This window comes from Lithobates pipiens, unplaced genomic scaffold (genome assembly GCF_037356315.1).
Source record: "Lithobates pipiens isolate NorthernLeopardFrog02 unplaced genomic scaffold, aLitPip1_a1.2 Scaffold_8, whole genome shotgun sequence".
In the NCBI taxonomy this organism is placed as follows: Eukaryota; Metazoa; Chordata; class Amphibia; order Anura; family Ranidae; genus Lithobates; species Lithobates pipiens.
In genome coordinates, this window is record NW_027507903.1 from 145,733,403 (window position 1) to 145,756,999 (window position 23,597).

The 23,597-nt window shown below is 41.6% G+C and overlaps 1 protein-coding gene across 1 annotated transcript in view; it reads left to right on the forward strand.

The window, feature by feature from the left end:
* EXOC4 (exocyst complex component 4) overlaps positions 1-23,597 on the forward strand; it is a 716,245-nt gene that overhangs the window by 431,068 nt on the left and 261,580 nt on the right. Inside the window, exon 11 of the mRNA XM_077471880.1 lies at positions 4,789-5,008. Within this exon, the coding sequence (XP_077328006.1) occupies positions 4,789-5,008 (220 nt within the window). The remainder of the gene's footprint in view (positions 1-4,788; positions 5,009-23,597) is intronic.

Consider the following 23,597-nt stretch of genomic DNA (forward strand, 5'->3'; position numbering starts at 1 on the left):
ACCTTCATTAAATGTAACCATATTGCTGCACTTAGAGGCGCCTCTCTTCTCTGTTATACTCAGTTGTGATGTGACGTTACTTGTATATCAAGACATCGCTTGTGTTATTCTAACACAAATTAGTCAAACAAACAAAGTTCAGCGCCCACTAGCCTTGAAAATGTAATATATACTCAACAATCACCTTCGTGAAAAACATGCTGAGTGTCATCACTGCACAAAATAAAAGTCCTCCTCTTCAAGGAGTGATCAAAATGATACTGTCTCTTTTTAAAATGTGACCCATAAGTATACAATCTACTATTCAGTGCTCAATATTAATATGCTGCTCCTCATGAATCGCCCTTGGAAAATATTGACACACACCACCACTCCATGTTCACTCTCTAATTCATAAATAGGATGGACTCTCATGTTAAACAGAACACCTGTGCATCTCCTTACAGGCAAACTTGGCCCTTGTGCGAGCATAATCTTCAGAATGCCCATGTTAATGAGTCCTAGAAACTGGTAAGCTACAATATACTGAGGGCCTTACACGTTCATTTTGATCCATAAAGATGCATGTGAAATCGAAAACCCATTATTTTCTTTGTGATTGATTTACCCCTATGCCCTGCAGTTTAGTGTGCAAGACGAAGGGGAACTATTTGAGCCCATTAACACCACATGCACACAGAATAGTGTAAATGCAATAATTATTGTTCTTGGGCTTAAATACACTTTAGATTATTGTTACATTTTCTTTCTCTGATGTAGTATTCACTAATCATGAAATAAAGTCTGTTATGGTGACACCCATCTGTATTACATTATGGTATTCATAACAGTTATACTTTGGGACCAACCAACATCTTGCAACTGGAGTTAATTTGACTGGACAGTGATAACAAAGTTGATGTTATAGGCTGGTGAATAGTTACACCTACAAGAAGTAATTTCTCCTAAAAGAGGCCAAGCTTCTGAGGCTAAGGGTGTATGTATTTTTTTCCATATCACGCCCTCACAGCCATTGCTATTTCTGTTGTATAAATGATTAAAAATGGAAATTTTCATGTTTTCATTCAAGTAGATCATCTTTATCTTTTGGAACTGTTGAATGAAGATCTATTTTTTGCTTGTTAAAATATGTTAAACAGATCAACAATTTTCTTGAGATGTACTTTTTTACAAGACTGTATATCCAGTTATAAGATAGATGGCAAATTCTTAGGCCGTTATTGTTGTCTTGTAAATACAGTGCCTTGAAAAAGCATTCACACCCCTTGAAATTTTCCACATTTTGTCATGTTACAACCAAAAATGTAAATGTATTTTATTGGGATGTTATGTGATAGTCCAACACAAAGTGGCACATAATTGTGAAGTGAAAGGCAAATGATAAATGGTTTTCAATTTTTTTTTTACAAATATATATCTGAAAAGTGTGGCGTACATTTGTATTCAACCACCCTGAGTCAATACTTTGTAGAACCACCTTACAGCTGCAAGTCTTTTTGGGGACGTCTCTACCAGCTTTGCACCTCTAAAGAGTGACATTTTTGCACATTATTTTGTGCAAGTCTTACCACAGATTCTCAATTGGATTTAGGTGTGGGCCATTCTAACACAGGAATATGCTTTGATCTAAGCTTTGATCTAAGCCCGAGTGCTTTCACACTGAGGCGCCTCGCTGGCAGGGCGTAAAAAAAAAGTCCTGCAAGCAGCTTCTTTGCAGCACTTTTGGAGCGGTGAAAACACCACTCTTAAAGCGCACCTTCCCATTGAAATCAATGGGAAGCGCCTGCAAAGCGCTTTTGGCAGAAGCACTTTGTGGGCACTTTTAACCCTTTATTTGGCCACTAGCAGGGGTTAAAAGCGCCCCGCTAGCCCTCCAAAATAAGGCTGGCAGTGTGAAAGGGCTATTAAAGCACTTCACATTGGGATTGCAGATGAGGCTTCTTTCAAGCGCTTTACATGCACTTTTTTTTAACGCTAAAGCGCCTGAAAATGCCCCAGTGTGAAAGGGATCTCTGTGGCGGATTCGTCACAGAAGCAAATGTAGACATAAGTCGCGCCCATATGAAAACAGTGTTCAAACCACATATGTGAGGTTTCACCACAATCATTCGAGCGGGAGCACAAATTCTAGCAGTAGACCTCCTCTGTAACTCAAAACTGGTAACCTGTAGAAATTTTTAAACGTTGACTATGGAGTTTTTCAAGGGTCAAAGTTTGTCGCCCTTCCACGAGTGGGTGGAATTTTGAAGCATGACATGTTTGATATCAATTTACTCAGCATAACATTATCTTTCACAGTATAAAAAAAATTGCGTTAACTTTACTGTTGTAATTTTTTTTAAATTCAAAAATGTGTATTTTCCCCCCCAAAAAATGTGCTTGTAAGTCCGTTGCTCAAATATGGTGTGACATTAAGTATTGCAATCAATGACCGCAATTTTATTCTCTAGTGTTTCTGGAAAAAAAAAAAAAAAAAATTCTAGCAAAAATAAAATAAAAAAATTTACCTTGTAAACACCAAGTCTGAAAAATAGGCCCAGTCCTTAAGTAGTTAAATTACACACAGGTGGACTTATTTACTAATTGGGTAACTTCTGAAGGCAATTGGTTCCACTACATTTTAGTACGGGGTATCAGAGTAAAGGGGGCTGAATACAAATGCATGCCTTACTTTTCAGATGGTTATTTGTAAAAAAAAATTGAAAAGCATTTATCCTTTTCCTTCCACTTAGCAATTATGTGCCACTTTGTGTTGGTCTATCACTTACAATCCCATTAAAATACCTTTACATTTTTGGTTGTAACATGACAAAATGTGGAAAATTTCAAGGGGTGTGAATACTTTTTCAAGGCACAATTTCATGACCATGGAAGAAAACCCAGGCAAAATAGAATGTTTGAATTGTGCAAAAATTTTAAATAAAAAATGATGAATGCAAATTTCTGCTAGATTTCAAAAGATAGGCTTGTTCCATCTGAGCTGTATCTTGCAATAAATATACCCCCGTTATGCTATTTCTTATAGGCAGGCTGGGTACTTTTTGATGAAATTAGGTTTGCTTGGAAATTCCTAGATGTTTTTGGATTTCCTTCCATGCAAGAACTGTTTTTCTGAAGACTTTTTGCTGCAAAAATGGGGGTAGCTTTGCTAATTTGGAGTGGAGAAAATAGTTTTATTCACTCAGTATATGGCCTTACATAATGAAAAATTCACACCTTTTTTTTTTTCTTGACATTCATGGCCAAAGGTTATACATGTCACAATCCCTCCTGGTTCTCTGACACTGTTGTATTGCTTTTTTACTGTATAATTGAAAGAGGGAAGCTGACTTGTGAAATTCGTGTTTCTTGTGTATTATCTTCACAGTTTGCAGAAACAAATATTTCTTGTTGTTAGCTCAAGACAGATGGCTTAAAGCAGAGTTCTACCCAAAAATGCAACATCGCTCGTTGTACTCCTCCCCCCTCTGGTGCTACATTTGGCACCTTTCGGGGGGGGGGGGGGGGGGGAAGGATACCTGTCTAATACAGCTATCCTGTTCCCACTTCTGAGAGCCTCAGCTGCGGGTATTGACGTCACCGTCTGGGCTCCTTCCCCAGCCACTGAACCAGTTGGAGAGAGGAGCAGAGCCTCGCGCATGTACAGTAGGCTTCTCTTACTCACAATGGAGGCACCCGACAGCTAATGGAAACCTCCTCTGCGGTGCTGACATCGCTGGACTCCAGGAAAGGTAAGTATCCGATTATTAAGAGTCAGCAGCTGCAGTATGTGCAGCTGCTGTCTTTTAGTGTTTGCAGCAGTGGGCGGACCTCTTTAACCTCCCTGGCGGTACGATTATTTCGGATTTTAGGTGCTAAAAGCGGTACCATTATTTTGCATGAAAATTTGGCGTTTTATATTGTAGTCCTGCAATTCTTAGGAATAACTCTCTTAAATCTGTCCAAACCAGAGTCTAGCAGACATCCCGGGTATGATAAAGTTTGAAAAATTAAATCATAAATTATAATATAATAAATAATTATAAATAATTGTACCAAATAATAATATAACAATAATAAAAATTATTCAATAATGTAATCAAATCAAAAACACTGAAATTTGCTCAGTTGCAGAATTGTCACTGTCATTACTTTTCAGTATTTGATGACGGATCTCCCCACAAATCACTATCGCTCAATTCTGCGAGTGATTCTAATTTATTATCGCTGTTTTCTAGCTGGTCTAAAATCATTTTTGATGTACAGTGACAGTTTTGGTTGCTATGGACAATCTCCAGTTTCCAGGCATAAAGAACAGTTTTTATTATATAAAACTGCATGCAGGACACTGGACAGACCACTAGGGACAACGGGGATGTGAAATATTTACATACAGCAATGTAATCTGTAAGATTACATTATACTGTATGTTTACTGTTTGTTTCACTTTTTGAATTTGGCGCCGATCTCCGTGCCCGTGCGTCGCAACGCTCGCAGGGCACGGAGATCGGCGGTGTGATGCATCAAGCGAGACACGGCTCGCTCGTACAGCGGGGAGACAACGCTGGATCCGAAGGAGAAGGTAAGTAAACCTCCTCCTGGATTCAGCGACGCTGTCCCGAGTCTGACTCGGGGATACCGCTCTTGGTATAAAAAATCCACCCCGAGTCAGACTCGGGAATACCGTCAGGGGGGTTAATGTGCCAGTGGGTGTGATATACGTACAATATAATTCCCCCGTTCATTAAGCTTTACAGTAATATTGTTAATGAAAATGTGATTTTAAGTTTTTGTCTTTCTTTGTTTTAGATTTATTCAAGAGATTGAACATGCTATTGGCTTTGGACAAACTAAACAATGCCCCTTGAGAGAATTTCTTACGATGTACATCAAGAACATCTTCCTCAATCAGGTGTTAGCTGAAATCAACAAAGAAATTGAAGGAGTCACCAAGGTGTCAGATCCTTTGAAGATTCTGGCAAGTGCTGATACCATGAAAGTCCTGGGAGTCCAAAGGCCACTTTTGCAGGTACACACATTTTTATTCATATTATCAATATTGTTAAATTGGATGTTCAAATACAACCTTTTTTTAGTTGGGTAAAAACATCAGGTTTTGTATATAAAACTCAGCCAATTTCCCTCCCACCCATTTACAAAAAATAGCTATAAAACTTTATATTATTTTTTTTATTATTATCTCCACTGTAATGTGTCCCTGATGAAGTTTTTTTCCATGAATGGAGAGGTCATCCAGTTCTGCAGCGTCTGCCCCTGCTGACCTGTCCTCTCATGGTGACATCCTGCTTTTGCAGTCTTCTGGAGTTTGAGAGGGTCCCATGGCAATAGGAAGTGTTAATTTCACCCAGAAAATAATGTGGATACCTGAAAAAAACATTCTCTATAGAAGGAAGTGGAGCAGTAACATGCACACATCTGGAATATTGCCGCACCGCTTGGTATCTTTATTGAATCATTAAAATCACATCACAGGTATGACAGGAACATAAAAGGTAACGCGTTAAACGCTACAGTAAGCGTTTACTTAAACTTCAAAGAAGGGAGGAAAAGGACTCGAAAGTGGCACATCACATGACCACAGTACATTTAGCGTTAAGTAGCTTTTGTTATTTTTAACCCAGTAATTAGAGGAGGGTGAGGAGTAAAATGTAGTGGGTGGGTAGACACATTTCCAAAGATCAACTTTAAAAAAAAAAACAAAAAAAAAAACAACGAATTTTAACTTAAAAAAATGTATAACACATATAAGTGCAAAAGTGGTTTTAAGTGTTTTTACGATTTTTATAGGATAAAGGATATAAAGCCACCTTATGTGCACTAAATAGTTTTGCAAGCATATGTATTTCCTTGTAAAAATAGTGGTGACATCATCACACTGGTGCTTATAGCCTGTGTAGAGAGCAGAGCTGTGGGATGGACCCAGCAGTCCACAAGCTGCAACAAGAAAACTGCAAGAGGAGGATGGGTACAAGATCATTCACCCTGCACAAGGAGAGAGAGCCGCAGTGACTGCCTGCTCAATAGTTTTGCACAGGGCAGCCCTGGTCTTCCTCTTTTGGGACTCCTCTCCTCTACTGTGTGCCACCGTAGGAAACCGCTTCCTGTGGTGGTACATGTTGGGATTAATTCCCAAGCTGCTCTGTGTCCATTGACACACACAGTGAGGCTTAGCCCTGCTCCCACTTCCTTGTCACTGGATTTGATTGACAGCAGCAAGAGCCAATGGCTCCCACTGCAGTCAAGTGAGGAGGGAGAGAGAGCAACACCACTGCTCTCAGGCACAGTGCTGGATCAAGATCAGGCTCGGGTAAGTAATAGGGGGCTCAAAAGGGGGAAGCTGACAATAGAAGATTTTATACCTTAATGCAGCGAAACCTTCAGCATTTGCAACTAGTTTATAGTGGTATTAAACATTAAAAGAACACCTTGTTTGCTGCTTCATCTGTTTTAAAAACTTGCATGTCTTCTTTACTGACTGCTGCAAAAATAATTACCAAAGGTTTCTTGCATTAAGGTGTCTCCCTTGCCTTGAAGAAGCCTATGGAGCCACCCTTACGTACACATTCCAGGTTGTATGTGTTCCATGACCCTGTGTTTCAGGATCAAGCTTTTACAGAGCAATTACGGCTGTTGTCTTCTGCTCTGCCTTTTTCGTGCATACCCAAGAACATGTCATGTCCTTTCCAGAACAGCTCTGATCTCTATTCAAATGCACAGAATCTTCTCATTAAAACCTTGGACAGTTGAAGCTGTCTGCAAAAAAGGTGCCTTACATGTATACCTTTCCAAGGAAGTTTGGTGAGACACTTAACCAATTCAGGAAAGAGGTCACAGTTTACTTCCACAACGGAAGTTGTGCCCCTACCCCCTAACAGAGCATCTAATCAATCCTCAACTTCAAAATTTAAAGTGGATGTAAACCGATTCATGAAATTTGAGCTGGGCGCATACAGTATCTCACAAAATTGAGTACACCCCTCAAATTTTTGGGAAAAAATATATCTTTTCATGTGACAACACTGAAGGGGGAGCGGTGCGATGGTGGGGGCGGGGCTTAGAGCAGTGTTGGCATCCTCCAGCGCAGGAGTGTGTTTTTAAAAGAAAAAAAAGAAAAACTCCATTTATGCTGGCTGCAAAATTGTCGGAGAGACCTAAGAGCAAAGAAGAGCATGGAAGAGGTTTTGCTGATACAGGCATTTCCTATTTGACACATTTACTATTTGCATCAGGCTGAGCATTAATAGCAGCGGTAGTAGCTGGACTGTTGCTCAAGCAGTGGATGTGATTTATTCTGGTAGTACCTCTGCTTTGTGCATCAGGCTATGGTCAGAAGGGGGGGGGGGGTTTGAAACCCCCCAAAAAAGAGCTAAAAGTCTCCCTCAAGCTCTGGAAAGCCTAATCATCTCTACAAATGACATCCTCCCCTGAGAGGGGGTGGCTGGTCATAGTGAGCATCAGGGCAATGAAACGTCTGCAACAGTTTTTAACACTGCAGCACCTGTTTATTTTATGATAATTTAAAAAAAAAAGCTTTTTTTGTGTCTGAGATGATCACCCAGATAAGCATTTTTTTTCCCTCCTAAAAAGTGTTCACACGTTATCTTATGGTGGAGGAAATTCACTAAGTAGGGAATACCAACGATTAACGCTGCTATATCCTCTGTGCATAAGTTTGACGTGTCCGGCAGACAATGCTCAAATGCTTAGGGATCCAATGGATAAAAAGGTGGAATTCCTATTGAAAAAAAAAAAAAAAATCTCTGGCAGATTGAGTGTCAAAGGTTGGATTCACACCTATGCAGTTTTAGTGCTTTTTGCATTTTGCAAATTTGCACTAGGGTCCATTTAACATAGTTTCCTATGGAACATGATCTGTAGCGCAAATCTGCAAAAAGCACTAAAAATGCATAGGTGTGAATCCAGCCTTAGCCTGTGCTGACAGTAATTGCTTAATCAGCGAGAGACCAGTTTAAACAGGTGTTCAAGGTTATCCTGTTCAGCAGGCCCAGGAGGCAGCTTTATGTTTGCAATAGTTACTATGAGAGAATTGAGCCTTCAAGCCTTGCACCCTTCGCTAAGCGCCTTGTAAGAAGCTCCTGGCTAGTCTTCCTTTTTGCAGTGAAACCGATATTTAGGGATGTTTTAGATAATACAGCCAAAGAAATTCTAGTGGAAAGCACCCTTTTGCCATTTAAGAAAAGGAGTAAATGTTTTTTTTTTTGTTTTAAAGCTCCTTCTCCTGTGCCAGAGGCAGCAGTCTCCAGGCAGTCACAGCGGCTTCCACCGTCAGGTTCAATCAAATAGGGAGAATTCTACTGCAGTTCTCAAGAATCTGGCAGGAAAAGTGTCGAGACAAATGGGGAGCTTCCTCAATAGCTCCTGGGTACAAACCAGAGTTTCAAGAGTTCCCGTCTCCTCGTTTTCTCAGATCAAACGTTTCTAAAGATCCAGAGAAAAAGACAAAAAGTGATCATGGGGTCCCCGTATAAGAACAGAGGTTGGGGTTTGATTCAAACCTTTTTTTTTTCTCTGTGCCTAATCCGAATGGACATTCTGGATCTCAAAAATCGAAATTCAATTCCTGAATATAACTCTGTAACTCTTTTTTTCATATGGAGTCAGTCCAAATCAATTATCTCCATTCTACAAGGAGGAGAACTTCTAACGTCAATCGACATCAAAGAGGCATACCTCCATATGCCTATTTCCTCGCTCACTAGTAATATCTACTTTTCAAGGTGGAAAATCTTTATTTTCAGTGTGTAGCTCTTCTTTCCGGTCCAGCTACTGCACCTTGAGTGTTTACAAAGGTTCAGGCACCTCTTCTAGCCAGATTAAGGGCCCAAGGTTTAATGATTATGGTTTACCTAGTCGATCTGTTCTTGATAGACCAGTTGGTAGCCCGCTTAGACCAAAGTATGGTCACCATATTCTACTACCTAGAATATCTAGGTCGGATTCTCAGCCTAGGAAAAATCTTCTTTAAAACCATGAAGAAGGCTAAAATACTTGGGTCCGATCATAGGTACACCCAGAAAAGGGTATTCTTACCCCTGGCAAAGATCAGGGCCATAAAGGAACTGATTTAGGTGGCCGAAGCAAGATGAATTTCTTCTTTTCAACTTTGCATGAGGTTGTTTGGAAAAATGGTGGCTTTCTTTCGAGGCCGTTTCTTATGCTCAGTTTCATTTGAGACTACTGCAAAACTGTATCCTATCGGCTTGGAACAAAGGGTTCAAGCTCCTCATTCCCAATGTGTTTGACTCCAAAGACTACGGCCACCTCACCCTGATAGCACCCGATCTCTTCTGATCTTGAAGGCTAAGCAAGGTCGGGCCTGCTTATTACCCGGATGAGAGACCACCTGGAAATACCAGGGGCCATAGGCTGGGTGCGCCGGGCCTCAGTTTATGGTTAATATCCAAAAATCTACTAAGGGGAAAATCCTTTCTCTTGTTAACTGGGAAGTGGTAACAACATATGCCAACCTTTTTTGGTTTAGGTTGGGGAACAGTCCTGGAAGAGGCAACCGTCCAAGAGAAGTGGCTCAGATCAGAAATGGCCTTGCCCATTAACATTTTAGAAATTCAGGCAGAGCTCTTGGTCCTGAGGACCTGAACGTTCAGTTTACATTATTATCCTGTCAGGACTCAATCTGACAATGCCACATCAATGGCCTGTATTAATCACCAAGGGGACACAAGAAGTTGTGCGGCCCAGGGAAAGGTGAATCATATCCTGTTTTGGGCAGAAAACAATGTACTTTGCCCATTGGCATTATTCATTCTAGGAATAGAAAATTAGCAGGCGGACTACTTGAGTTGCCAGCAGTTGTTCCCGGGACAATGGTTCCTTCACCTCAATATCTTCCTGTCAATATGTGAAAAATGGGGGATCCCAGACATAGATCTGTTTGCATTCAGGTTTAACAAAGAATTTGACAACTTTGTGTAAAGAACAAAGGATCCTCTAGCATGCGGAACAGATGCCTTGCTATTCCCGTGGAATTGGTTCTAACTGATTTATGCATTCCCCCCTATTCTGCCTGCGTCCTCGAGGTCTTCGCAGGATCAAGCAGGAAGGGAAGTTTATTGTGGCCCAGGAAATCTTGGTATGCAGAGATCATAGAGATGGCAGTAGGGGACCCATGGACCCTACCATTTTGGCCAGACCTTCTCTCGCAAGGTCCGGTGTTCCATCCTACTTTACAAATGCTAAATTTAATGGTCTGACTATTGAGACCAACGCTCTGAAGAAGTGTGGGCTGTCAGGTTCAGTCGTTTCTACTTTGGTTAATGCAAGGGAGCCGGCCTACATAATTATATATTATGAAGTCTGGGAAACGCATGCCTCCTGGTGTGAAACCAGGAGTTTCACCCCAGGAAATAGGTCAAAGGTAGAATCCTTGACTTTCTGCAGATGGGGTGAGAAATGAGGCTGGCCTTGAGTGCTTTCTAAGGACAGGTCTCAGCCTTATTGGTATTATTTTAATGACCACTTGCTTCGCATTCTTTGGTTAGTAACTTTATTCAGGGGGTAACACGGCTTGATCTCCGGTTCTGTAACCCCTGAACCCTTGGGACTTGAATTTAGTTTTGTCGGCATTGCAAAATAGCCTTTTTTTGGGCTGATACCACATATTCCCCTGGTCCCTTTTTGACAAGGAAACTATTTTTTCTGGTAACCATATCTGCAAGAAGGGTTTCAAAACTGGCTGCTCTTTCTTGTAAAGAGCCATATTTTTATTGTTCACAAGGATAAGTTAGTATTGCAGCCTCATCCTAAGTTTTTACCGAAGGTAATATCAGGTTTTTATCGAAACCAGGATATTATTCTATCTTCGTTTTTCCAGAACCCTGTTTTATGGAAGAAAAATCACTACATTCTCTTGATGTGGTGTGAGCAGTCAAAGTCTACTTAAAGACGACTGCTCACATTCAGAAAACTGATGTTTTGTTTGTGTTGCCTGAAGGTCCTAAAAAAGAGGACAGGCAGCCTCAAAATCCACTATTTCTAAATGGATTCAACAAGTAATCGTTCAAGCTTATGGTTTAAAGAGGTAGTTCTACCCTCTCAAATCAAAGCGCACTCCTCTAGGGCTGTTAGTGCTTCTTGGGCAGTACATCACCAAGCCTCCATGGCTCAATTCTGCAAGGCCAAAACTTGGTATTTAGTCCATACATTTACCAGATTCTATCCGGTGGCTGTAAAAAGACATGAGGATGTCGCCTCAGTGTCACAAAGATTAAATATTTTATTTTTCAGTTTAACTCAGATGGCATTGTGTTTCAGGGCTCTTTTGATCACTGAAAACAATCTCGCACACCTGTGATAATTAGATTGCCAGGTAAGCCACATTAAAGGATAAGCTAGTAAAGGAGGTTCCACATTATTAAGCAGAGCAAGCAATATGGGAAAGAAAAGGGATCTCCTGCTGCCTAAAAGTGTGAAATAGTTCAAATCCTTGGACAAGGTATGAAAACATTAGATATTTCACGAAAACGTAATTGTGATCATCGCACTATTAAGAGATGTGTGGCTTATTCAGAGTCTAACGGGTTTCGTGCAGATAAAGGCACATTGAGGAAGATTTCTGCCAGATTCATGCATCGTATCAAGAGAGCAGCTGCTAAAACACCATTACATAGCAGCAAACAGATATTTGAAGCTATTGGTGCCTCTGGAGTCCCGCGGACATAGAGGTATAGAGTCCTCCAGAGTCTTGCAAAAATATATGAAGACTAATTTTCCCACAGTCCTGTTCACTGATGAGTGCCGTGCAACCCTGGATGGTCCAGATGGATGGAGTAGTGGATGGTTGGTGGATGACCACCCTGTTCCAACAAGGCTGCGAAATCAGCAAGGCGGTGGTGGAATCATGTTTTGGGCCGGAATCATGGGAAGAGAGCTGGTTGGCCCCTTTAGGCTCCTTGAATGTGTAAAGATGACCTCTGCAAAGTATGTGGAGTTCCTGACTGACTACTTAGTTCCTGGTACAGAATCACATTATATATATATATATATATACGTGATCTGACTCTTTCGGGTAGGGAGCACACAGTAACCCTTTGATTGCCCTTGATGTTAACCTCTTCCCAGACTGCATTTTTTTAGCACTGATCACTAGTGTCACTAGTCCCCAAAAAGTGTCAGTGTCCGAATGTCCACTGCAATTTTGTAGCCCCACTAAAAGTCACTCGTCACCTTCATTACTAGTAAAAAATATGAAATTAATCTATCTCATAGTTTTGTAGACGCTATAAATTTTGTGCAAACCAATCAGCATACACTTATTGGTATTATTTTTACCAAAAATATGTAGCAGAATAAATATTGGCCTAAAATTATGTAGAAATTAGATTTTTTTTTTTAACCACCTCAATACCAGGCACTTAAACACCTTCCTGCCCAGACCAATTTTGAGCTTTCATCGCTGTTGCACTTTGAATGACAATTGCGCGGTCATGCTACACTGTACCCAAATGAAATTTTTATAATTTTTTTCCCCACAAATAGAGCTTTATTTTGGTTGGTATTTGACTCTTTGCTAAACAAATAAAAAAAGACCGAAAATTTTGAAAAAAATGTTTTTTTTTCTTTCGGTTTCAAAACGTTGTAAATGAGTATGTTTTCTCCTTCACTGATGGGCACTGATGGGGCGCTGATATGCGGCACTGATAGGCGGCACTGATAGGCGGCACTGATGGGTGACATGGATGGACACTGATAGGTGGCACAAATTGGCACTGATAGCTGGCATGGATTGACATGGATAGGCAGCATGGATGGTCACTGATAGGTGGCATGGATGTTCACTGATAGGTGGCATGGATGGTCACTGATAGGTGGCATGGATGGTCACTGATAGGTGGCACGAATGGGCACTGAATGGCGGCATTGTATTGTTTTGTATTGATGGATGCCAATCAGTGCCAAACAATAATGCATGCCAACCAGTGATGCCCATTCTGAGCACTGATTGGCATCCATTGTGGGCACTGACTGGCATCCCTGGTGGTCTAGGGTGGCATACCTGGTGCTGGGTATTTTTGGTGTTCTGGTGGCATCCCTGGTGGTCCAGTGTCGGCATCCTCGGGGGTCTGTGCTGATAATCGATCAGCACAGACCCCCTTGTCAGAGGAGCAGCCGATTGGCTCTCCTCTACTGACAGACGCGAGTGAGGAAAAGCCGATCCCGGCTCTTCCTATTTACACTGTGATCAGCCGTGATTGGACACGGCTGATCATGTGGTAAAGAGTCTCTGTCGGAGACTCTTTACCGAGATCGTAGTTGCGAGGTGTCAGACTGACACCCCGCAACAATGATCACCGCGATGCACACCCCGGGGGCACGCAGCATCTCAAAATCCTGAGGACGTATTATGACATCCGGTCAGGATTTTGAAACCACTTTGCAGCTGTCATTTGACTATTGGCGGGTGGCAAGTGGTTAATTGGATGTGTTTTATAGTAGAAAGGAACAAATATTATTTTTTTTCACAATTTTCAGTCTTTTATGTTCATAGCACAAAAAATAAACATAGTGGTAAGCAAACACCATAAAAAAAAACTCTATTTGTGGGGGAAAAAAAGGACTTACATTTTATTTGGTTACAGCATTGCATGACCATGCAATTGTCTAAGTAACACAGTACCATATTGCAAAGAATGACCAGGTCTTGAAGGGGGGTAAATCCTCCAGAAGTCAAGTGATTAAATGTAGATTTAAAGGTCCCCCCCCCCCCCCCCTATTGTATACATTTTTCATACTTAATTAGCTGCTGTGAAATTTATCTTCTGTGTGCATAGTTCCATGTTTTCACATATTTAAACTGAGAAACAATGATTCTGGTGCTGCCTCCCCTTTTGCATGTAGTAGGAGACGTGCAGCTCACCACTTTATGGTTCATATGTGCGCTTAACAAAAAAGTGCTCCTTATCACTTCTAAATACTCTGCGGTTTCATTTCATAAAATAAATATGTGCCACAACACTGGAAAGAGACAATAGTTGCTATTTGGCCGTTGGATGTTGCAAAACTTAAACTGTTGCTTTGGTTGCAAAACAGCCCCAAAGATTGAACCTAGGTTCACACTGCTGCAGGACTGAAATCATGTGAGTTTGGCTGAATTCATGAAAACATTTCCAATTTCATCTTAGCCTGTCTTAAGCCATGAAGGATGAACTTGCCAGAGTGGAAATACCCACCTCCGTGAATGACTTAATCCATCTCTGTATACAAACTGACCGTTGCCTGCGTGAAAAACAGTTTGAAAGAGGCAGGAATCTTCACTAGGGATGAGCTCTGACGTATTCGCACACTCCACGTGTAGAGCCCATCAGAAAGTCGGAGCAACGCTGCGCAAATCACAGGCATTGAGACATTTCCCGTATTCTGCAGCCATGCATTGGGGCAATGTCTCGCTGCCTGTGATTAACGCAGGGCTGACTTCCTGGCGGCCTCTGCACATGGAGTTTGCAAACACGCCGGAGCTCATCCTTAATCTTCACCTAATGCCTGCCTGCTCCGTGGACCCATCACCTGCCTCCTTCTTGACCATACCTAAAAATGCTTCTGACGTCAAGAAGGTTCCACATGCCAGCTTTCCTAGGCCTCCTCTGTCCAAACAAGAATGGTCTCGACGTTGCCACAACAACCTCTGTCTTTATTGTGGCGATGAGGGGCACTTTCTACAGACTTGTTCCTGAAGACATTGTAGGAAACCCTTTCTTCCATCTTCAACAGTTGCGGCACTAAGTTCCAGCCAATACCACACCTTGCTGCCAGTCTCTTTTCAGTTAGCTGGGAGGACTCTCACTGTTTCCGCCATTGTGAACTCTGTGGCCTGTAGCTGTTTTGTGGACTCTTCCTTTGCAACCATGCATGAACTACCCCTGTGTACCAAGAGAAACAGCTTCACGGTCCACCAGACCGATGGTTCAGGTATTAAATGGGGACCTGTCACTTTAGAGACTGAATCCTTCCTATGTCTCACAGCTTCTGGTCATCATGAGCTTCTACGTTTAGATGTCATTACATCTCCCTATTTCCTGTCATCCTTGGGTAGCTCTGGTTGAAGGCACATAACCCCCCTCATCAATTGGGCCACAGAGGAGGTGACCTTTCATTCCATTTACTTCAGAGAGTTCTGCCTTCCTCCTACGCTCATTCCTGAAGAACCGTTCCCTGCATCAATATGGAACCTGAAACCGTTAAACTTGTGCCTTCTGTTTACCATGACTTTTTGGACCTTTTCAATAAAAAGAACGCTGACACTCTCACCCCTCACAGACCTTACGATTGTCCTATCAAACTCTTACCTGGTGCGGAAATTGCCTTTGGCAGGATCTATCCACTCTCAGAACTTGAATTAGAGGCGTTACGGAAGTATATTGATGAAAATCTTTACAAGGGGTTTATCTAGCCATCTTCATCCCCTGCTGGAACAGGAATATTCTTTGTGGAAAAGAAGGATCACACTCTCTGGCCTTGTGTTGACTATCGGGACTTAAAGTAAACATTAAAAATCGGTACCCCTTACCTCTTATTCCTGAATTGCTCCAGAGGCTACGAGAAGCATGTGTATTTTCCAAGTTAGACTTAAGGGGAGCATAAAACCTGATCAGAATAAGAGAAGGTGATGAATGGAAGACGGTCTTGTGTTGGGCACTTTGATTACCTGGTGATGCCCTTTGGACTCTGTAATGCACCAGCAACCTTCCAGCATTTTGTAAACAATGTTTTTTGGGACTTTCTTGATTTGTTCACTATTGTTTATTTGGATGACATTCTAATTTTTTTCCACCTCTCTAGAGTCCAATCGGGTTAATGTGAAGAAGGTATTAAGCAGACTAAGGGATCATCTTTATGCCAAGGCGGAAAAGTATTGTCAGTTCAAGAAGTGCGCCATCCAGTTCCTGGGGCTCATTATCGTCGCTAATTTTTACAGGAAATGTATTAAAGACTTTTCAGGTATCATATCCCATATCACCCAATTAACTAAGCTACACATGACCTTCACATGAACCTCAGAAGCTCAGACTGCATACAAGAAACTGAAAGGTCTTTTTACATCCGCACCCATTCTGAAACACCCGGATCCTGCTTTGCCCTATGACCTTGAGGTGTATACCTCTGAAATAGCTGTGGGAGCCATATTGTCCCAATGACAAGGGATAAAATACCTACTTCACCCCGTTACTTTCTTCTCCAGGAAACTAAGTGCCCCTGAAAGGAACTATGATGTCGGTGATCAGGAATTACTTGCTATTAGGTCAGCCTTTGAAGAATGGCGTTATCTGCTTGAGGGAGCCGCACACCCTATTCTTGTATTCACGGATCACAAGAATCTAGATTACTGGAGAACAGCGAAAAGATTAAGACCCCCATCAGGCCAGATGGGCTCTCTTTTTTGCAAGATTCTGCTTTCATATCACTTACCGGCCTGGATCCAAGAACGGGAAGCCTGATGTTTAACGATACTGACGTATCCCCTGAACCTGATACCATTTTACCCACTAAAAACATCCTTTTTTTGCAGACTGATCTCATCTCCCAAATCAAGACGGCAGTCCTGGATCATCCTCCTTCTCAAGAATTTCACCTCCAACTTAAGGAGGATCTCTACTTCCATAGTGAGCAGATCTTTGTTCGGGAACAATTATGGACAACAGTCTACATGTGCCACAATCCTCCTCTGGCAGGGCATTTCGTAGTACACAAGACTTTGAAGCTAGTCCTTCGGTCTTTCTGGTGGCCAAACTTGATACAGTATTGCAGAGACTATTTGAGATCTTGCACAACATGTTTACGGAACAAAACAGAACTAAGAATTGGGGTCTGCTGGAGCCTCTCCCTTCACCAGATAAATTATGGAGCATGATCTCTATGGACTTTATTGTCAAACTACCTCCATCTGAGGGTTTCACCACCATCTTTGTAATAGTAGATCGCTTATCCAAGATTGCCCACTTTGTGCCCCTAAAGGATACCCCTTCCGCTGCAGAGACTGCCTCAACTTTTGTCAAGGGAGTGGGGTGTCTACATGGTTTTCCTGTCAACATCACTTCAGATTGTGGAATGCAGTTTATTTCCAGATTCTGGAAATCTGTGTGTGACGTCTGGGGCATTAAACACTGCCTATCATCTGCTTATCACCCTCAGACGAACAGCCAAACAGAGAGACCATACCAGACCCTGGAACAATATCTCCATTGTTTTTCTTCATTTGCACAAGACTGGGCATCTCTTTTGCCATTAGCAGAATTTGCTTACAATAATTCAATACATTCCAAAACAAACTCCCTTTTTTGCTAATTATGGGTTTCACCTATTCTTCTTGCCTGATGTTCCCCAAGAATCCCCGGTAGCAGCAGTACAGGATGGTCTGGAGTTCTGGAGATCTAATAATCAGTTCTTGAAGAAGCTATCTCCAAGTCCCAGGTAAATGACAAGAGGTCCTATGATAGAAGAAGGAGAGGTAACCTAGATCTAAAACCCAGAGATAAGGTGTGGCTGTCTACCACAAACCTAAAGCTGGCCTGCCCTTCAAGGAAGTTAGGACCAAGATACATTGGTCCATTCTCTGTAAAGAGGAGAATTAATGCTATTGACTTCAAGTTAAGTCTGCCAGAGAGTCTAATGCCCTGTACACACGGTCAGACTTTCCGGAGGAAAATATGCGATTGGATCGTGTTGTCGGAAAGTCTGATCGTGTGTGGGCTCCATCGGACACACAAAGTTTGAGAACTGGATCTAAAATTTTCCGACAACAAAATCCGATCATTTAAATTCCATTCGTGTGTAGACAATTCTGACGGACAAAGTGCCAAGCATGCTCAGAATAAAAAAAGAATCAGACAGATTTTGTCATCGGAATGTCCGACCGTGTGTACAGGGCATAAGAGTTCATCTGGTGTTGCACATGTCTTTCTTGAAACAGTCTATGGCTAATCCCTTTGCTGACTGAGAACCTGAGACTCTTGCTCCACTGTTGGTTGAAGGAAATAAGGAATTCAAGGTTGAAGCTGTCCTGGAATGCAGGAAGAGAAAGGGCCAAACTCCGTTCCTCATTAAGTGGAGGGGCTATGGCCCTAAAGATAATTCATGGGAACCTTTCTCTAATGTGCACGCTCCACGATTGGTTCAAGCCTATCTTTGCCTCCATCCTGAAAATAATTCCTTAGAGCGGAGGATGCCCTTAGGGGGGCGTAATGTAAGCAAACCAGTGGAAATTGCCCGGTGCATGCTTACAAGCGACTGCAAATGCATGCGCGGCGCCCAGAGTGCATGCACTCTGATACCCATTGCTGACTTTGGCTCCTGTTGACGCTGCTATACCTGATCCCTGGCTCATGATCCCGGCTTCCCATCTGAGTTGTCTCTGCCTGATCTTCCAGTACCCTGCTGCCCATCTGTTAATGATCCCGGCTATTCCTGTGACCCTGCTCTTGTATCCTGCTGAGCTCAGCACTACCATCCGAGTGTCTGCTACCAGCTGCAACTTCCTGCTCTGCAACTACAGTCCCGCTACCAGCTGTGACTTTCTGCTACAGGTTTCCGGGTCTTCATTTGCAGGCACTTGTGTGCCTCTGTCCCTCATCTCCTTCTGTTTCACCCTTAATGGGACCTGGGCTGGAGATACAAGAGAGGGCTACCTCATAATTTCAGTCTCCCTTCAGGTATGTGACAAGTCCTCTCCAATTCTTGGGAAGCCAGGTAGCTTATCATCCAACCTGTAAGAGTTTATCACTTCGTATTGCATCAAGGGAAGCATCCCAGCTGCCAGTCATCTGCAAAGATGAGCAAATAGCAAGAACATCATGCGAGGAGTTGGGACACCTTTCCCCCCACACCAGAAGAACCACAGACTTTGTTTTTCTTCCTCTTTGCTACATGATTCAGTCCTGTATAACTTCTTCTAGGCCTTATCAGGATTATAGGGGTAATGATAATAATTTTAGAGCTCCAAGGTACTTCAGTAGATCAGGAAGGTATGAGAGAAATAAACAATTCATTTTGGTTGCAAATGTGTGTTTATTCTCAAAGGCAGAGTACAATATCCCATGCAAAGAACAGTATTTGGTGACAGGTTACACAGGGCACTAAACATGGACATTCCTGTGTAGAACTTTTCCCTGGCAGTAACCAGTGTTCCTCCCCTGATTGACAGACTGTGGTCACATTTCTTCCAAGGCTGGCACATTGATTTTTTTGTCTCTGTGTAAACCTGCATGAGTTCTCATTTCTGCACATTCAAGCACTAATGCTGTTGCAGATTGTCAGCTGGAGTAGTAATCAATAGTTCCCCTCTGAAAAGTTTTTGGCTGTAAGACATTTGTTTTTAACCTTTGCTCGATTGATCTTTTCATTATATCAAAAATTTATACTTTTCACTTACATGATGCTGTTTTAGTTACACGTGGGTAAAGTTTACAGTGCAATATTTGACATTTTCAACTTGAATACACCTCTAAAATGAACTCAATTCTTCAAAAACCATTTAAGAAGAAATTCATCAGTGGTTATCTTCCTTGTTTACAAGGATTTTTATTTCTTGGCCTTATGATTTATTTAAAAAAAAAAAAAAATTCTTTCATCTTCTTTTTTTAATTTTATTTTATATCTGTTCTTCATAATGATGATTTTTATTGCTGCTTTGGAAGTTTTAAAGCAGCTATGTCTAAGTTTAAAACTTCTAAAGGACTATTGCGGTGCCATGAACATAAATAGATAGGATTTCTGACATGGTACATAGGCAGCATAACTGTAGAGCACAGTTTATACTTTTTTTTTCACTTAGGCCAATTATTTTGCACTTTCCCCAACACCCAGACAAATTACATTACCAAAACGACCTCACCAAGTTTTACAATATTTGAACATTGGCAAAATAATGATCATATTTACAGAGATGACATGAGTACTGTACTGACACATTTAGAACATCTCCAGAGAGAAATAATCAGTACTGCACAGATTCAAGTGGAAAGGTCCAGTACTGTACTGTCACAGGCAGAAATGTGTCCATAGAGACAAAATCTTTACCAAACTTAAACAAGCAAACGGGTCCACAGAGTAACAATCGGTACTGTACTGCCACAACCAGAAACACGTTGGTGTTGGGTAAGGGAGAAAAATTGTGCCAGCATCAGTGGGTGTGTAGATGGGGAAAAACATGTCCCAGCGTCAGTGGTGTTCAGGAGGAAACTGTCCTGGCATCAAAATACACTAGGAGGGAAAAGTGTCTTTGCACCAATGAGAGAAAAAGGAGAAAGGTAAAAAATAAAAGGGAGAAGACCTCTCTGGTCCACGGTGTGACTGCCTGTGCAGAGATGAGGCGCAAGAAGCTGCTTGCACTTACCTCAAAAGGTATCAGATCAAGCATCAAAGCATTTGCACGAGTAAAAGTACTCATGCAAATGCTTGTTAATGATACCGGTACTAGTATCGGTATCAGCACAACCCTAGTGTAAACCACTGTTTTTTAAGACTTTTGTAGTGATCAATGGTTCACTGATGGCCAGGTAGAAGCTGTCCAGAAATTTCTGATGTGGAAAAAAATGTTAAATCCAACAGAACTTGTGGGTGAAAAAGATCAGTAAGGAAAGTAGGGACATGGTCATCTAGAGGAGTGACAAGTGTGACATATGTAATTAAGAGACCATGTCAGAGTGGTGAGGCATTCCCTTACTTGATTTTTGTGATCCAGATGTTCCTGATGGAGCAGAATGGAGAGAAGAAAGTGTCAGATCTTTTAGGTCTGCCATAGTGGTAGAGGGGAGTCGAGCATTGATTGGATAGCTGAAACATTTATTTGCCAGAAAGAATGGGTGGGACCTAACAACTTGAAGGTCTGGAGGGAAACCTGGATCCCTAGCTATGGTAGCATAGGTGAATTGGTAACAGAGTTAGGTGCTTTAACTTAAGGGCAGGTCTTGAGGGTAGTGCCTAGGACTGAGTGCTTTCTAACAGACACAAGATGTGACCCCTATAGCCTAGTAACCATTTTTCATTCTTTTCATGTGCAAAAGAAAGTATTTTGCTGAAGCGCTTTACTGCTGTTACTCTCACAGTAGTCAGTTACAATGACTGCTTTTCTTGTTATCCCTGACCTTTTTGCTTTGGCTGACTTTATACTCATTACAATATCATTTGCTAATTCTGTACAGCCGGTAGCATCATTGCAGATCTCCTTTAGGTGTACATGTTGTGGTTATGTTGCTTTCTTTTAGGTATAGGCTCTTTAAAATGGTTGAGCAAAATGTGAAAAATTGATGTGACAGGGAACATCTAGAACTGTCAAGGTGGAAGTCCATCCTAACACTAAATATGCTTAAATATGTTCCCTCTCCCCTATTGCTACCTATCCTGCCTACCCTGTGTAAAGAAAGGTGTGTGTATAGTTACCTATTTTTGGCTGTTCCAGTCCTGTTATGTGAGAAGAGGGGTGGCTCGACCATGGCTACAAATTCTGTGACCTGTGATGTCACTCTCTGCACTCTCTCCTCTCCCCTGGAACCACCACTCACTGACACAGGGGAACCAAAGCTGTGGTATCACATGACCAGACTGAAAATAGGCAAGTATACACATCTTTTTTACTCAGATTAGGCAGGATAGGTAGCAGGAGGGATGAGGAAATATTTTTAAGCATAGTATTAGGCTGGAATTCCACTTTAATTGTGCCCTGAAAATTTAAGTTTTTGTCCGAAACATAGTGTACTTCTTCCTGTACCTACAGTCTCATCACCGTATATCTGCAGTGTAATGTTTCTGCTAGTTTCAGAAGGTTTGGAGTGAGCTTTGATGATGTAACTACTGTACAGCTCGCTGTTCTTTTTGGTGGAAATTTAAGCATAGCGAAGCAAAGCCCTGTTTCTGTCAAGATAACCATCGCCGTACCTCCAGACATGGTTCAGAACCACGGACTAATAAGTCAGTAATGGGGGAAAGATCTTAAGCAGAAAGACCACAAGCAATACTAGTGACTTTTTTTTTTTCTTTGGCAAAGCTTCCTGTTTCTTTTTAAAGTTGATGTTACTGATGTCACATTACTGTCAAAGGGTCCTTACCACTAAACTTTCTAATTGCATGGCCTATACTTATGGATGAGAACATAAAGCAGTGATTTTGCACCCTAGACTACTTTGTCATAACGTCACCAGCATTAAGTGATATGTTTATATTCCTGAGATATGCTATTTTTAAGACAAGGTCAATCCTTTGACCTGATGCCAGTCATTGTTTGGGAGATTTAGCTACATTTGTTCTTTCTGTGTAGTAAGCCTCTGATATAAGAGATCCAGCTGTCATTTATCTGCCCTGTAGAGGAAGAGAGCACACAATCTGCCATTCTGGTCTTCTATCTTCATTCACTAGCAGCTCAGATATGCAGGCAAGAGAAAAGACTGTCTCCTTTAAATGAAGCTTGACATCATATCTAACCAGAGCTGATGAAACAGCAAAGGAAACAGGCAATCTGAGTCCACAAAGATTTGATTTATTTCGCACCTGCATCCATCCCAATATTTGTAGGAAGAAAATGAAGCCTCGCCTTGAACAATGTGTTGACCTAAGATGAGAAAATTGATTTGAGGAGTGTTTGTACCTGCCTGCGGAAAGAGGGGGAGGAAACCATTCACTGGTATTTCGACCAGTCAGACTATTAACCTGTGCATGGGAAGTTCAGAAATATTCATTTATATTCAGCAGTGGCCATACAATGCAAAGATATTTTTCCTCATTTCAAAGTGCACAAAGAGCATTGAAATATTAATATTGACTCTCATAGTACTCATTTTTTTATGTTATGTGTCTATCCTATTTTTGTTTTGTGTTTAAGCCAAATTTCTATACCTGCATTGCTTATTTTAAGGACACATGAATCTAGGATTGGCTATTATTGTACATATTAGTTAAACAAATTTAAATCTTCAATCAAAATGCCTCTTTTCTTGTGTTAAATGAAAACTGAATACTAACTAGATTACACTAATCGCCTTTTCCTCCAACTTCTGACTTACTAAAATACAAAAACATTTGGAAATATAGTTGAGGTATTAGGCATGGTTGTATTTACTTTATTTTGTATTTTGGCATTGTGTTTATATTGTTTGAGGTGCTGGCATTTTTTAAGAAAGTGAGCATTAATGTTAGGGGGCATCATAAACCTGCAGTATTTTGCACTGATGTTATTAAAGCGGTTGTTAACCCACTCAATGTTGCTACTACCATCCCCTCTGTTATAATAAATGCTGTGCCCCACTGTATGTGTTTTCTAAAAAAATTGCTGTGTCTCCTCTCTGCTCTCCTCTGTGATCCTGTGCCCTCCTCCACCCCCCTCCCCTCCCTGCCTTTCAGATTGTACCAGTGTCCACCCCCCCTTCCTGTTGTGCTGTCTCTCTCCTCTCCAGGTCTGATAGCAAAGCGGGCGGAGCTGAGAAAACCCCGCTGACATCAGCCAGGAGGCGGCCGGTCACGTGACCGCCAATCGGTGCTATAAAATAAGGCATTTATCGGCGGATTTTTTAGAAAACACAGCGGGGCACAGCATTTATTATAGCAAAGGGGATTGTAGTAACAACAATATGTTATGA